The following is a 16927-nucleotide window of genomic DNA, read 5'->3' on the forward strand; positions in this document are numbered from 1 at the left end:
TGTAAATCAGTTCTGGGCAGGCGCCCCTGGTCCCCATAGACTCTGCCGGAAGAGCACTGGGCGCTCTGTGGGCTCGTGGAATCCGTCTGGGGGCGTCCCTGAGCAATCTGAAAACACACCGTGACAGCACTGGTGTGCTTTAACGGCCTCAGGGCCCCCACCTGCACCTGGTGTCCGTGTTCCATGTCCCTCGGCCCCAGTCGTTTATTGTGAGAAATCATCCGAGATTCCTGAGAATAGGTGACCTGCTCCCACAGCCTAGTGGAGATGCAACCAAATCACGTGGGAAGGTAAGCGATGGGCATGGATCTCAACCTCCGCAGCATTTTAATAAACCCAACCAGTGACCTCTTGGTAAATGGGGTGACGCTCGGCGTCCAAAGCTCACTGTGCAAGGGAAAGGGGAGAGGCCTCCCCGCGGCGCCCTTGCCCAGGTTGCTGAGCAGAGCCAGGGGCCAGAGCCAGGGGCCGGAGCCAGGGGCCAGAGCCAGGGGCAGACAGGGAAACACCCTTTTGTGTTTGGTGAAGAACTCGCCCCAGGCCCTCCTGAGAGCTCATGGCTTTGCATGCACAGGGCGAGGCCGGCTTTAACCATTCTCCAGCTCAGCCTGACCTGGCGCTGCTCACCTCCCCCTGCAGGTGTCTCATCTCCTCCGCTGTGAACTGACTACAAGCCCCAAACGGGCCACGTTCCCTTCCCTCGGGGACTTTGCCCATGCTGTTCCCTCTCCCCTACCTTGGCCAGACCTACGCTTGCTTTCCTTCAGCTCTCCATTTAGACGTTATCTCATCCTTTTCATGTTCCTGTTCAGCAAGTATGTGTGATGTGCCTACTGCTAACTGGGTTGCCGGGAGCTTTTCTAAGTAGTGAACAGAAGAGGCAAAAACCCCGTCTTCATGACAAATAAATAGATGCGATAGGATGTGTGTAGTGAAGGATTACACAGAATAGTAAGAGGAGAGGCAGCAAGCTGGGGCACTGTTCTGGACGGGCCCATGGTGAGGAGGTGATGTTCGAGCCGCCACCGGAATGACGTTAGGACGTAAAGCAGGCAGGGGTCTGGAGAGGAGCATCCCTCAGAGCAGATGGAGGCCCCTGGCGAGGGCTTAGTGCTGGGGGAGCAGCAGGGGGGCAGGTGTGGCTGGAGCCAAGCACGGGAGGCAGGCAGGGCCACCTGCAGGTCACCTTGAGGACTTGGGGTTTATTCTGGGATGGAAACCATTGGAGGCTTGAGAATCAGGGTGGGTGTGGCGTCACCGCCTCCTGGAAGTCCCCCTGGCTCCCTGACGCGGGGTCCGTGCCTTTCCTGCGGGCCCACAGAGCACCCTCCCCCCTCCCGTCTCACTCCTCAGTGTTGAGTGTAGCCCTGTCCGCTCCCCAACCGTGTGCCTTCAAGAACAAGGCCCGCATCTCATTCCCCGTCCCTTCTCCGGTGCCTTTTTGCACACGGTCCATATGCAATAAATGTGGTCGAAAGAGCGATAACTGATTCTCACAGACAGCAGCCCTCGGGGACTGCGGGGGGGGGGGGGGGGGGGGCGGTGTTGGCCTCTGAGTAGCGGTAGGTTGCGTGCTCGCACCCCGTACAGGTACCGCATAACAGGCATCAGCCTTTCTCTCTCAAAGCAGATCGACCCCTCTGAGCAAAAGACTCTGGCCAATCTGCCGTGGATTGTGGAGCCGGGACAGGAAGCCAAGAGGGGGATTAATACCAAGTATGAGACCACGATTTTCTGATACTCACCGTCCTCCCGCCCTCGTGGTGCCTTGCACGCCGAGCAGCCCGGAGCAGGCTTCCCTTCCCGCCTCCGTTCCCACCCGGCCCGGAGGAAGACTGCTCGGTTTGTGTGGCCTTGTCACAGGCGCAGGGCCGCTGGCCATTCTGGGGACGTTCTTTCTGCACCAGGGACAGAAAGCGCAACCGAAACCCTGAGGGGCACGAGCTGAGATTTTCGCGGGCTCCCGACTCCCCTCGCTGTCACCACCCAAGGTATTTCTAATGACTTGACCCCCCCACTTGCTTTGATGTCGTTGGGGATAAACATCTTTGAAAAAAAAAAAAGTGCAGGGGATCTCTAATACTGCCTAAAAGTATAAACACCTTGGGTTTTTCACTGTCCGCAGTTTTAAAGGTAGAATCAGAACAGCCCCCACAAAGCATCTGTAAAATCCTATCACTGAGCATCATTTCATGCAACAAAAACCACCCTCCATAGTGGCCAGGAAATCCTGCCTCCCAATTTCTATATCTGTGGTTTTTTATGTCATCAACGATGTCGGCTAAAGGAAACCTTCACATCTCCGGACTGATTCAAAACTTACGAATGATTTAAAGCAGAGAAATTTATTATGCACAGGAAAATGTGTCTTGTATTCAATATTTTTACTAAAAAGATGTTTCATTAATGCATTGATAAGCAGACGAGGTTAGCTGTGAGGGATGTTTCCGGTTTCATGTCAAGTAACTAAATTTCTACTGCTTACGACCAAGAGGGCAGGCTGAGCGTGGGAAGGCCCTGGCGACTCTCCCCAGGGCAGGAGATTCGGGCAAGCAGACGGGGGTCCCCCCGCAAAGCGCTGACGCAGCCATAAGCCTGCAGAGATTGCTTTTCTAAATCTTCACAGTGTTTTAAAGAACATGATAAAAAAAAAAATCTAGGGCTCCTGCTGTCAAGATTTCTGTCATGGAAAACTTGTTTGAGAAAGGTGTTAATAAAATTCTATTGCAAAAATTTGTTTTCTAGAAAAAATAAATACAAAAAAAAAAAGAAGAGATTCCAAAGTAATAAAACTCTTTTCTTGAAACAGAAAAAATAAATAATGTTTGCTTACTATTTGATTAAATAAAATTTACTTACATTTCATTAAGCTATTTTACTTTTTTTAATGTCTCTGTGGAGTATTTGTATGATAAATACCATAATGTATATTTATGTAGAATCAAATTATATACAGTACCAATATCATTATAGAAAAAAATAACGTTTTAATGTATATTGTTCTAACTGATCATATTGTGAATCATTTTGAAGTTCATTATAGAGATATTGATAAATTGTGGGACTGTCTTAATGTTGCTTTTTTTAAAAATTAACCAATATGATTTTAAACCTGAGAATATCAGTTACATTCATCAGTTGGTGAGTTTTGGAAGATAACTACATTTTATTTCAAACTGACAAATGTATATGGTTTCAGTTCAGTGTGGAAGAATTTTAATACAATATTAAATTACTTGAACTGAACAGTTCCTTGTACATATTTTGCCTATTCACTGTCGATATGTATGTAGCAAATGGAAAGTAAAATAACACATCTATGGTACCAAAAGGAAACTGTATAGGAGCAAAGTGAATAGTAGCTTTGCCAAAACAGAAACATACGTGTAAATATGCTTGGGCTTCCAGTTATAAATTTTGTAATTTTTGTCATTATTTATATCCTATAAAAAAGCACACAGAATAAAAAGGAGATTGTACAGCCGCCGGTGCCTGGCATCATTCTGTGAGCACTCCCTGCTTCCATTTAGGAAGGGAACCGAGGGGCCAGCCCTCTCGGCGTGCAGAGCCAAAGGGATCTTTACACTGGCAAAATAATGGAGAAAATCTGCTCATCTCCAAGTTCAACCCGTCTGAAAAGACACAGTGGCCTTCACAGCTGAATTTCAGCCAAAAAGCCCCCATTGTCTTTGTTGAAATATTAAAGTGGGCTGTGAGGAGAAATTGCCAAAACAGGAATTTCTAAAGGAGGAAGTGACCACGAACTGGGTCACTTTTATAGGATCACATAGATGGCAGGTTGGCTAAAGCATCTGCGTGTTTGTCTTAGCTCAGGCTACCATCATGAAATATCATAGTCTGATGGGCTTAACCAACACATTTAATTTCTTACAGTTTGGAAGGCTGGAAAGTCCAAAGTCAAGTCCAAGCCCGCACAGTGGTTTTCATAGGAGGCACTTTATCTTGGCTTGTAGGCGACCACCATCATGCTGTTTGCTCACATGACCTGTGTGTGTGTGAGCCCAGGTGGGGAGTAGCAAGCTTGCTGGTGTCTCTTCTTACAAGGGCACTAATGCCATCATGAGGGCCCCACCCTTATGACCCCATCTAACCCTAATTATTTTCCAAAGGCCCATCTTCAAATACCATCACATTGGAGGATTAGGGCTTCAACATGTGAATTTTGAGGGGACACCAACATTCCATAGCAACATTCATCAATCCTTTCATTTTTCCTAAAACGCATGTGCCAGCTGTGAATTGAGTGGTAATAGGGCCATGTTAGAGAGACACTGGGAAGATCAATGGTTCGCATTCCATACCTTGTGGCTTTCAGATCTCTCCACTGCTGGATCCAAGTCTGTTACTCTGCCAAATACATGCCAAATCAATCTTGGGGCACTACCACCCTGACATGCAGAGGCCCAGGGCTTTGAATCCCAGAGTAAAACCATCCTGCGATGGGGTGGCATTCACAGAGGCAGAAGGGCAGGTTTCCTGAAGGAAGGTTTGGGCTGTAAATTTAGATGGTAATGCTTCAACTGGGCTACTTTGGCCCTTTATCTTTGCTAATCAAAGGTCAGTATTGCTTTTATTTGTTGTCTCCATGGATCAAATGCTTATTTGCATCAGTTATGGCCCCAGCACAAAGCAGATGGCACACTCCAATTAGGATCATTTAAGAGTTTAATAAATAAAATACTTACATAGGTGTTGGTAGCCTGTAGGGTAACAGAGGGGGTAGAGCAGTGTCCCTGAGCTGGTGATGGCCTGAGAGGGAATGGGAGAGGAGGGGGCTGTATACAGGTTGAGGAACGTGGCCTGGTGCAGGGGCCCTCAGCAAGAGAGCCGGGATTAAAATACTCTAATCTCAGCCCTGGCCGGTGTGGCTCTCAGTTGGTTGAGTGTTGTCCTATGTACTGAAAGGTTACTGGATCAATTCCCTGTCAGGGCACGTGCCTGGGTTGCGGGTTCCATCCCTGAACTGGGTACGTATGGAAGGCAATCAATGTATGTTTCTCACATTGATGTTTCTCTCTCTCTCTCTAAGCGGGTGAGGATTAATATATGTATATCCCTGACCGAGTTGGCTCAGTGGATAGAACGTCAGCCTGTAGACTGAAGGGTCCCAGGTTTGATTCCAGTCAAGGGCACATGCCCGGGTTGCGGCTCAATCCCCAGTTGCAGGCGTGCAGGAGGCAGCCAATCAATGATGCTCTCTCCCCCTCTCCCTTCCTCTCTGAAATCAATAAAAATATATATGTATCCTGATCTCTCTCTCTACCTCCCATTCTGCATTACCTGAACCCACAGGTGCCAGAGGGTGGAGGCCCACTGGTATGGTCTACACAGGGCAGCCTCGAGCCACCAATCAGGACCGGGAACAGGGAGGAGTGGATCTGAGTGGCAAACAGAGAGCGAGCCCCCACGTATTAAAGAAGGGATTTGAGCTAATTGTCTTGAAGGGGAAATCTGACAAGTTAGCAATTGTCATGTCCATGGGCGTGGGGATCCTTGAATGCTATTATTATTCCAAAAAGGACTTCAATTCAATCACTCCATTAATTTTTTCTTTTTAAATTATATTCTATGACAAATTTGGGTAAATGAACCCTATGAAAATTATTCCTGGTTAGTTCATTAGTAAGTCATGGAAGTGATTTTTCTCAAGACACCAGATTTTTGTTGGAATACTTGGGAATATTGCTGGTGCATAGCACGTCTGGATGTGATGGGGCGGGAGACAGGCTTAGATAAAGAACACCTGGCCAAATCCCCCAAAATCAATACAAATTCACACTTGGACCAAATAACATTGCGTCTAAGCTATTTCTGAAAAGAAATGAAAATTTGATAAGTGGGTGAGCCTCCAGGGTTCTTGCTTCTTCACTGAATTGGAATATAATGACCGTGTTCAGAAGGCTATATGGAATAAAGCCTTTTTTTTAAAACATTAAGTTTTTCAGTTCTCTTTTTACACAAGCTCTTCACTGAGTATGTTTCTTGTGAAAATTAAGCGATCTGACTGTTATAACACATTTTTTAAATTAAATCTTTATTGTTGAAAGTATTAATATGTCCCCTTTTTTTCCCCCATTGACTCCTTCTAGCCTGCCCCTGCTTTCCCCCACCCAGGCCTTCACCACCTTATTGTCTGTGTCCATGGGTTATGCATATATGCATACAAGGTCTTTGATTTCTTCCTACTACCCTCCCCCGCCTCCCCTCTGAGATTCCGCAGTCTGTTCTATGCTTCTATGTCTCTGGATCTATTTTGTTTATCAGTTTATTTTGTTCATTAGATTCCACATATAAGTGAGATCATATGCTGGCTTATTTCCCTTAGCATAATACTCTCCAGGTCCCTCCATGCTGTCTCGAAGTATAACACATTTTCTTAACATAAGATTGGGTAAGCGCCCAGTACAGGCCAGCAGAGTGGCGCTGCACCACGGTGCTCCATCAGGTACCCTCCCCCCTGGGCCCCACATCCATTTACTGCTGTTGGAGCACACAGGTGAACCCAGGCATCGGCCTGCCCCGGTGACAGAGTCCTGCTTCCCACAAAAACCAGCTCCGAATAGGCAGAGAATGGCCTTAGCCCTGTCGAATAACGACCATCGTGTGCACTGTGAGCTTCCCTTGGTACCCGCAAATCAGAACTTTCTTTTTTTGTTGTTGTTAATCCTCACCCGAGGATATTTTTCCCATTGATTTTTAGAGAGAGTGGAAGGGCAGAGGGGGGGAGGGAAGGAGAGAGAGAGAGAGAGAGAGAGAGAGAGAGAGAGCGCGAGCGCCATCGATATGAGAGAGAAACATCAATTGGTTGCTTCCTGCATGTGCCCCCGGATGGAACCTACAATCCAGGTATGTGCACTTGACCGGGAGCAAACCTGTGACCCTTCTTTGCTAGGGCCAATGCTCTAACCACTAGCAACACCAGCCAGGGCAACCAGAACTTACTTATGGTGGTGGGATTAATCCTAAGACTTTGGTGCTGACCTGGGGAACACCAATTCTACTGTTTCCTGTTTTCATCTCAAGCCAATGTACTCACTCAAAACTCACTCTGAGCTCAGGGTGGCGCCACTGTACTCAGAGCCAATCATTCCCACCCAGCATACTGCACTCTGTGTGTAACTCCTAACAAATCACAGCTACAAATTACCACCAACACAATGTTTGTTTTCCTCTCCAAAACCCCAGAGACCTATATAGTAAAAGCTGCACAGGCATTCCAAGAGTAATGACCAGCGATGCAAAGACTTACACATACATCAGACTGAAATCAAGATTCTCCAGGGGGGGTCACCCAGCTGAAGGTGGCAGCTGAGGTTTTTTTAAATATATTTTTATTTATTTCAGAGAGAGGAAGGGAGAGGGAGAGAGAGAGAGAAACATCAATGATGAGAGAGAATCATTGATTGGCTGCCTCCTGCACGTCCCACACTGGGATCGAGCCTGCAACCTGGGCACATACTCTGACCGGGAATCGAACTGTGACCTCCTGGTTCATAGGTCGACGCTCAACCACTGAGCCACACCGGCTGGGCAAGCAGCTGAGGCTGACCCATTGCTTGGCTCAGACGGCTGAGGAGCAGGCGAGTTGCACACCAGACTCCATGAGCACAGCGGAGCTAACGTGCACCTTCCAAGTCCTGCCATTTAGGAGACCTGAGTCATCTCAGCGCCACAGTGAGAGTGAGCGGAGATGGGTCGCGCTCACAGCCCGTCAGCTCTCGGCCTGGGATGAGAGCTGGGCAGAGCAGTCCCATCCGTGCTCCACTGAGCTGGCCTCAAGTCTGTGGCCTCCATCGAGCACCCCTACAGCTGCTCCTGCAGCTCCCCTCTTACTGCCTCTCGTCAATAAGACACCTGAGGAGGGAAGTCAAGATGCCTCCACGTAAGAACAACCAGCTGATTTCTGACATTGGAGAAGCTGGTTTCTCACCACGTCTCAAACCTGCATGCTCAGTTTTCCGAGACAAAATAAAAAACAACACAAAAAAACCTAATGTGCTAGGAGATGACTCGGGGAGACTGGGAAAGAAGGCAGGCACAGGAAATTCAGCAATCCCATTTCAGCAGGCCATTTCTGGGGAGGTGGGCTGCGAGGAGGGGCGAGGTGGTAAATGTGGACGGCTTCAGGGCCACCCAGGCAACAGGAGTGGAGGGAGGGCTATGGCGACCCACAGAGCACCTGCCTCATCTCAGGGGGGGGGGGGGGGGGGCGGGGGCGGCTACTCAGTTCCTGCTGATTCTTGCCAGGCAGAAAGGAAGGCTCTGGGTCAACAGACTGTCTGATAAATGAGATTCTTATGCGAAATCGCCAGATTTTCAAATGCTGGCAACAAATGCAGAGTTTTAAAAAGTGTGGCCCAAACAAAACTCATCTGTGGGCTGGGCGTGGTCCATGCATCACTTGTGTGAGATTTTCTGAGAAATCCACCCAGTTTCAACGGCCTCGCGGCTGGATGTCCAGTTACTTATCAGAAGAGGAACAGTGTGTCTGGATGAGGGGAGGGGGTGGAGGAGAGAGGAATGCAGGCTCACTGACATTTGCTGAACTGGTCTTACACGCCACATTAGTTTACGGGAGTACCAGGAACTAAACATCAGAATTAATGGTCTCTTAAAAAGGAAGAGGCTTTTTTCTAATGTAACAGCAACTTCAGAGATGGTACAGGGCTGGAATGGTAGCGCCATCGCATCAAAATCCCAAGTTCCTTCAATATTTCTACTATGCCGTCCTTCACATGTAGCATCCAGCTGCAAGGTCACCTCATGAACACAGAATGGCTGCTGGAGCATCATCCAACACACACACATTCCTGGCAGGAGAAAGGATGGTCAGAACCAAAGGGCTCCTGCCACCCGAACAAAATATAAAAAAGCTTTCCTGGAAGCTTCACCACGAATTTCCACTTCCATCTCACTGGCCAACCCTAGATAGGGGGTAAAAATTAAACGCGTGGAAGCCCAGCCGTGGTGGCTCAGTGGTTGAGCATTGACCTATGAATCAGGAGTTCGCAGTTCAATTCCCGATCAGGGCACATGCCCAGGTTTTGGCCTCGATCCCAAGTAGGAGGCATGCAGAAGGCAGCCAATCAATGATTCTCTCTCTTCATTGACGTTTCTATCTCGCTCTCTCCCTCTCCCTTCCTCTCTGAAATCAATAAAAAATATTAAAATGTTTTAAATGTGTGAAAGTGTCCAATACAGGGCCTGACACATAAAAGGCCTGTAAAAAGTAGTAGCCCCTCCTTCCTTACTCCTAAAAATGAATTATTGTCTCAGAAAGTTACTTGACAGAGTGGGGCATGTCGACATAAGAAACGTCCAAACCTGTAGAGAATTTTCCTGTGAGTTTCTCTGAGCCACACTGACAACATATGCTGGGGAGCAAGGCCTCAAATGCTCCAGAGAATAACTATTTTGCAGCTTGCATTTGAAATTAAGGAGGGAACATAAGGAAGAGTACATGAGAGTGGGAGAAAGCAAGATGGGGACTGGATTACAAGATAGTTAAGATCATGTGCTCTCTTGAAACCTAGGTGCACAGAAGCAATGGAGAGGGCTTGCTTACGGCAAAAATAAACCTTTTGCTAAAAAGCTATATGCCTGTGGCATGACTGCCCACCAGACCTGCCCAGTTAGGAATTTATAATCAGATCACCCTGTGAGGTTACTTTCCCTAGAACTTTTTTTCATCCACAGGCAAATAAACCCAAGGTGAAGGGTTTAGAAGCACTGCTAACTGAAGATGAATCCAAGATGAGAAGGAGGTCTCCAATGCATTCTCCAGCTAACCCCTACACAGGTGTCCATGACCCCAAGAGGATTCCACTTCCAATTGCAACGGACACTCAACCTGTAGCCCCGTGGTCTGGGTCTTTCTATAACGAACAAATCCTCTCTCTCTCTCCTACTAGTAAGCTCTATGGGCCTCTGTAACTTGTTTCCTGAGCCCACGCACCCAGCTGGCTCACTTTTTCTACCTCTGTGACTTTCTAAATAAACTTGCACTTGTATTTGAAAAAAGAAAAAAAATCAGATTTGTATTCTGGCCCTGGCTTTGACACTGATTAACTGCCTGGGGTGTGGTTCTTCCTCTATAAACTGCAACTGCATAGTCTGCAGATCCACTCGTAACCACTGTGAAGGTAAAATAAGGGCCGGGTCCAGCCAGTGTGGCTCAATGGTAGAGCATCTACCTATGAACTAGGAGGTCACCGTTCAGTCCCCAGTCAGCACACATGCTCGGGTTCCAGGCTCAATCCCCAGTGAGGGGTGTGCAGGAGGCAGCCGATCAATGATTCTCTCTCATCTTTGATGTTTCTATCTTTCTCTCCCTCTCCTTCCTCTCTGAAATCAATACAAATGTATTTTTTTAAAAATAAAATGAGGGCTGGGCAGTGCCCTGAGTGGGGAGGTGATGAAGATTTGCATGGATGAATGTGAACATTGCTCCAGCTCTGAGCAGCCACCTGGGTCCTAAGCAGGCGTCTTCACTCACCTGCTGGGTGTTTCCCAGTTTGATCTGTTGCTCAGAACCACCGGGCTTGGAATGCTCTCTCTGGTTTCTTATTCTAGCCCTGGGTGATGGCAAATCGCAGAGGCAGGTTTTTCTCTCCACTTCTGTGGGATAAGCAGTATTCCCTGTTCTGAGAGCCTGACCTCAGGAGTGAATTTACAATGAATAACAGCAACTCATTTTCCTGAATCATAATTGAAATGAAAATGTCCTAACTTTCGGTCTCCTCACAACATCATCTGATTCAGAAGTCAGTCACTGTTGATTCCAAATGACTTCAAAGGCCCGGTCTCTGAGGAGTCCCAGGTTTGATGCAAATCCTTCTGCCCCTTCTATGCACGTGCACACAAATACACAACAATTCTGTGGTTAAACTCACAGCCCAACAGCAGCTGATTTCCTAAGGCGGGAATGTTAATAACCATACATCTGTAGTCTTAAGGAGAGGGTCTATGGGCAAGAAAATCTATTCATGTGACTATCCTCGGAGATTAAGAATTGTAAGAAAACCATTTTCTCCTTTTCTAAAGGTCAGTAAGTAAATTATGGTAACATAGAGCATTTGCTGAGTCATAGATTGCCATACTTGCCAACCTAAACACTCTGGGGATACGTTTATTCATTTCATATAATTTGGAAGCAAATCTTTTCTATCCAAAAAATGTTTTACTTTTCCCCTAATGCTGCTTCCCAATAAAATGTCAAACTAACCCGGGAAAGTGAAGAAAATGCTGGTGACGTGCTGCATCTTAATCTGACAGCCCCGTGGTACCCTAGTGCAGAGAGAACACAGCACGTGCTCTGGGCGGGCGGGCCAGCAGGGGCTTCCATCATTCAGATACTTATGGAGGCTCCGATGGGAGCCAGGATTGTGTGAGACTCTGGTATAAAAGACAGAGACCTGCCCTAACTGGTTTGGCTCAGTGGATAGAGCATCGGCCTGCGGACTGAAGGGTCCCAGGTTCGATTCCAGTCAAGGGCATGTACCTTGGTTGCTGGCACATCCCCAGTAGGGAGTGTGCAGGAGGCAGCTGACCGATGTTTCTCTCTCATCGATGTTTCTAACTCTCTATCCCTCTCCCTTCCTCTCTGTAAAAAATCAATAAAATATATTTTAAAATAAATAAATAAAATGAAATAAAAAAATAAAAGACAGAGACCTGGCTTTCGCGGAGCTTCCGACCTAAAGGAAGACTCCAATAAGTAAGCAACACGGGGCAACAGAAGTCATGTAAGAGAAAAGAGGGCGCTACAAAGGTAATCTCAAAGAATGTATGAAGAATAAGAAGGAATTAGAAGAAAAAAATAGGGGGAAGCGGGGCAGTATGGAAGAGAGGGCAATGTATACAAAGCCACGGAAACAAGAGAGCACACAATAGGCCCAGGGTTTTAAAGAGGTAAAAATCACGCAGGGGGCAGGACTGATGCATAGGTGGCAGTTGGGGACCTGTTGCCAGGCAGATAATGGGACCCAAATAATGGCAAGCATTGTTCACTGGTCCAAGCTCCGAGATATATACTTCATGAGCATTACCTTACTAAATCCTTACAACAACCCTGAGAGGCATTTTACAGGTAAGACAGCTGCTGATATCTTCTTGTTTTCTTATTATCTACTAGAGGCCTGGTGCACGAGATTCATGCACTGGAGGGGGGTGTCCCTCAGCCTGGCCTGCACCCTCTTGCAGTCTGGGACCCCTCGCTTCTTACTGCCCACCTGCAGCGGAGGCAGGAGAGGCTCCCATTACCACCACTGAGCTTGCCAGCCATGAGCCCGGCTTCTGCTGAGCGGCATTCCCCCTATGGGAGCACACTGACCACCAGGGGCAGCTCCTGTGTTGAGCATCTGCCCCCTGGTGGTCAGTGCACGTCATAGCAACCAGTCGTTCCTCCTTTCGGTCAATTTGCATATTACGCTTTTATTATATAGGATTATACCTAATCTCCCCCCAACAACTAAAATGTATTTATTTATTCCCTTGGCTGCTGCTTAAAATAGTGCTTGGCACACGGTAGACCCTCAAGGCATATAGGATAGATAGGTGGCTGAATGAACAAACTAATAAAGGAATTTTGCTCAAGGTTCCTTCACCCACACCCACTGTATTCACTACACTTACCACACTAACTTGCAATGTTTAGTCTTTGCTGGTCCTTCTCAGCCCCTGTGCTGGTCCCACAACTCACCAACCTGGACTTAGTCCCCGGCCTCCTTGACACCCATTTCGCTGCTGATCTCTTTTGGTTTTGTGGTTTCAAGTGTCACGAGTCACGATGTCTCTCGTGGTTTCTATCTCCAGCATAGATTTTTCTCATGAGCGCCAGACCCTTTTATCCAACCAGCTACTCAACATCTCCACTTGAATGCCGAATGGCCACTTCAAATGTACTATGTCCGAAAACCCACTCCTTTCATTGTCTTCTTCATCTCAGTTGCTCAAGCTGCACAAGCCCAAACTTGGTGTCATTCTGGAATTGTCTTTCTCACAACCTTTATCTAATCCATTAACTCTGGTCTTCAAACTATATCCAGAATCTAATTTATCACAACCTCTACTGCTGCTGCTCTAGACTGGCCACCTTCATTTTGCCCAGATTATTGCAAAAGCTTCTCATTGGTCTTCTTGCTTCCGCCCTTGCCTGTCAGCTGGTTCCCACTGCCAGAGTGATCAAGTTAAAGCTTCAGGCAGATGCTGCACAGCTCAACCGCTCCTCGAGCCCCTGGAGCCCTCCGCAGTACAGTCCTATTATACTCCCCTCACCCGGTCTCCTCCGGCCACACTGACCTCCTCCTGGTTCTGGAACAGACCAACCCACCCCACTTTCAGGCCTTTGCTTTCTCTCCAGACACCTGCACGGCTCAGCCCCTCACCTTTCAGGTCTGTACTCATGTCATCTTCTCAATAAGCAACTCCATCTAAAACGGTAACCCTCCCCCTACCCATGTACACCCAGTATTACAACTAATACACTATAGCTTTTACTTATTTACTTTTCGTCCACCTCTCCCTAGCCCCCAACTGAAGTAAGGCAAGGACTTTGTTTTGCTCACTGCTATCTCCCTACAAATATGCCAGGTACACATGGTAGATCTCAATACATATTTACTGAATGAAAGAATGAATAGATGAATTCTATCCTTTAAAGGAGCTTCTCCAGACCAGCTACACCAAGCAGTGATCACACAGACTGAGGAGACAGAAATTTTGGTAGAAGTGAATTACACAGAGCTGATAACGCTTCATCAAAAGGTTGTTGGATTTGGTTTGAAGAATCCTTCACATTTGTTTTCTAATCAACAAAGGACAAGCAAGGAGTATGAAACAATCTGAAAATGTTTTCCAAAAATATTTTTTGGAATTTTATTTTTATAAAAAATTTTCTATTTCATGTATTAAAATATATACCAAGGACAAAAAACATCATGTAAACTGTATCATAGATACAAAACATACAAGACACATACAATGTAAAAAAAAATCTTTATATATATAAAATGCAATGTAATTTCCAATACAAAAAAAATGAAATAAAAAAGCAGGGCAAAATGCGTATCTGCAAGAACAAAGCAACATCCTCCCCTTGAATGACCACCTGAGCTGCCATGAAACCTGCAGCTGCATCCTCCTAGCTTCTCCTCATCCCTCATATTACCTAGTCTTTCTTCCATTTTCCTTTTTAATTTATTTTTAAGACAAAGGCCATCAAGGCCTTTTAAGAGCTGATGTTGGTTGTTATACTTTAACAGTGAAGTGAGTTCAATTCCAAAAGTTAATACTTTACACTCTGAGCTACAAACGAGTTCCTAAACACTGCATGCAGATAAAATTCTGATGAGGATACTCTAAGCAGAACATGCTATTTACATAAATTTCTTTTATAAAATTAAGACGGCACATCACATTTGCTTAAATCACAGTAAGTCTATAACAAGTTCCTTAATCTATAAAAAAAAAAAAAAACCTCCTTAACAATGTAAAAGATTTTATTCACTCTATTTATGGTTCTCTGAAAAGCTAAATAGAAATATCTAATCTAAAATATACCTGGAGTGGTCTAGTCCTCCTGCCCACCCTATTATGTGATAACAATAAAAACTGGCTCATGGCATACCTGCCACTGACACTAATACCCATTTGATTTAGTCCCTGTTACAGCAATAAATTTTTAAGTCTTGGTTATTTTTTATGTAGCAACCACATCTATCATTAATTTATCAGCATATCCCTTAACAATATATTTCTGGGAAAATGTTTAGATTTAAGTTGCAATTAAGGTTCCTAATTAAGAGGTCAAAAAAGCTAATTATTGATGCTGATGTGCTTTTTCCCTGTCAGAATCTACCTTTTCAGATTAACCTTCCAGGGAGGAAAGGAAGCAGGTAAGGAGAGAAGGGAAGGGAGACAGACTGGTTGGAGTGTCAAAGGGAACACCGTCCAGAGTCCCGATGACTCTGGTTCTGAGAATTCTCCTAAATTCACTAAGAGAACAGCACTGACATTGCCATTCATTTAAAAGTAAATGGAATTAGAAGAAAATGATTTTCTACTATTCTATATTTCTTAGGAAAATTATGTTATTAAAATTGGCTCCTCCGCAATCAATCTGATTTACTAATATCTAACTATAGAGCAACTGCTTTAAAACACACACACACACACACACACACACACACACACACACACACACACACAGAGAGAGAGAGAGAGAGAAAAACAGTGAAGATTAAGGAAGGTCTGGTACGTACCAGTAAAAAAAAAACAGAGAGCAGGACAGTGCCCAGCTCAGAGGCTGACCACGGAGTCCGTTAGGGCACGGACTGTCCTCAACTAGTGAGGAAAGGTAGACCAATAAAATCGACTCTGCAACACATAATTTTCACTCCACAGAAAGAATTTTGAAATCCAAGACTCACTTATGTAGTGAATTAAAGGAAATATTGCAAATTGTGCTCACAGACACAATATTTTTAAAGCTAATTTAAGGAGTGCAAATAAGCTCCAAGGTTGTATTTGGGAAACTACGCCCCGGTGGGGTAATGTGGCTCAGAAAGCAGGCACTGCTACTCTGAGGCACAACTCGCATAATGACAGTATTAAAATACATATTTCCTTCCAGTTATCCTAATTATGTCAACCAATTTGAATGTATCAAGAGAGAATTTTACCAACAGTATATAACAAGGTACGTATTTACATTTTCATTTGCATCTTAAAGACAAATTGTTAAAAATAATGATGATTATGAAAAACAAGACTAAAGGTGTGTTCACTGGGGGAAAAGCTACATTAGTATCATTCTTCAAACCATAAACAATTCTGTAATGAATGCAATACTGTAAAAACAATTCACAGCTTTATAAAAAGTTGAAATACAGAGTTCATCACAATTTTTTCCAATTCAAAATTTAAGAGTTCGACTTATATTAATGCTTAACAATTTTACTCTAAAGTCTGTAAAATATATAAAATACCAAGATTATCAACAGTCACATATGTCTTGAAGTCAGGGGACACATGTATTTTCATCAGATTGGTTCCATTTGTGTAGAAGGTCTGTGAGGATTCCCCAGTGATGACATTCCACCACTGTTCAGAGAAAAATAAAATTCCTATTAGAATGGTAATTACACTGTATGACAATCTGTAGTGCAAGCCAGACCCTTCACCCTATCACACCCCCCACGCCCACACTCCAAGCAAACAGCAGGAAAGAAGTCCACAGTTAACGCTGAATACATTCATCAACCAGGTCAGCCTCTCCTGACCAACCCTGGTGACTGCCTCACAGGGACCCTACACCTCCCTCCACTGGGAGAAGCGTGCAGCCTGTCGAGAGCAGCAGACACAAGGCCACTCGATGTCCACTATGGCCATAGTTGGCTGTCTGCACGTCCTTCTCAGTAGAATGGGCAGAAGAATGCCCTCTCTCCTCTAAAAATGCCCCTTTGCAGACACAAACTGGCAGACACCAAGGCTACTCATAATATGGCTACAGGATAGAATGTCCTCTCTACTGAATCTTCCCTTTCACCAGGAGTGATTCAAGAGCCAATGACCAAGTTTCTTTATAAACTCTTATCATTCATACATGGATTTGCTAAATAAATACTGAACATCTCAAATGTAGTATGTGCTCTGGCCAGGTCCCTCCCTTCTCCTCCCAATCACTGAACTCACTAAGATTTTAACAATATTTATATTCACTTACCAAATGGAGGTCATAAAGTTTACCCATATATCTCACGGCTAAAACGAGGGCAAAAGAGACGCTGTGCATGAGCCTCTTTTGAAAAGGGCTCAGGTACATCAAGATCCTGAGTGTTATGAACACAATAATGATGTCACTCACTTTTGCATCCGTGGCAGAACCTGGCCTTCTGCCTTGCGCGTG

General features: G+C 45.5%; 2 protein-coding genes across 14 annotated transcripts in view; one reads left to right on the forward strand and one right to left on the reverse strand.

The window, feature by feature from the left end:
* Window positions 1-2604, forward strand: part of ANKS1B (ankyrin repeat and sterile alpha motif domain containing 1B) — a gene marked incomplete at its 5' end in the record, with an annotated part of 797243 nt that extends 794639 nt beyond the window's left edge. For 5 of the 9 annotated variants that reach the window (XM_079773890.1, XM_079773891.1, XM_079773894.1 and 2 more), the window contains one exon: window positions 1628-2604. In XM_079773890.1, the coding sequence (XP_079630016.1) occupies window positions 1628-1738 (111 nt within the window). In that variant the 3' untranslated portion in view covers window positions 1739-2604. The remainder of the gene's footprint in view (window positions 1-1627) is intronic. The other 4 variants (XM_079773888.1, XM_079773889.1, XM_079773892.1 and 1 more) reach the window with 1 other exon arrangement.
* A 5976-nt stretch (window positions 2605-8580) lies between these two features.
* APAF1 (apoptotic peptidase activating factor 1) overlaps window positions 8581-16927 on the reverse strand; it is an 80178-nt gene continuing 71831 nt past the window's right edge. For 3 of the 5 annotated variants that reach the window (XM_079773900.1, XM_079773899.1, XM_079773898.1), the window contains one exon: window positions 13727-16122. In XM_079773900.1, coding sequence (XP_079630026.1) covers window positions 15976-16122 — 147 coding nt within the window. In that variant the 3' untranslated portion in view covers window positions 13727-15975. Of the gene's footprint in view, window positions 8832-13726; window positions 16123-16927 lie in introns of those variants that run through there. The other 2 variants (XM_079773901.1, XM_079773897.1) reach the window with 2 other exon arrangements.

The sequence above is a fragment of the Cnephaeus nilssonii genome (assembly GCF_951640355.1).
Source record: "Cnephaeus nilssonii genome assembly, chromosome: 6".
Taxonomy (NCBI): Eukaryota; Metazoa; Chordata; class Mammalia; order Chiroptera; family Vespertilionidae; genus Cnephaeus; species Cnephaeus nilssonii.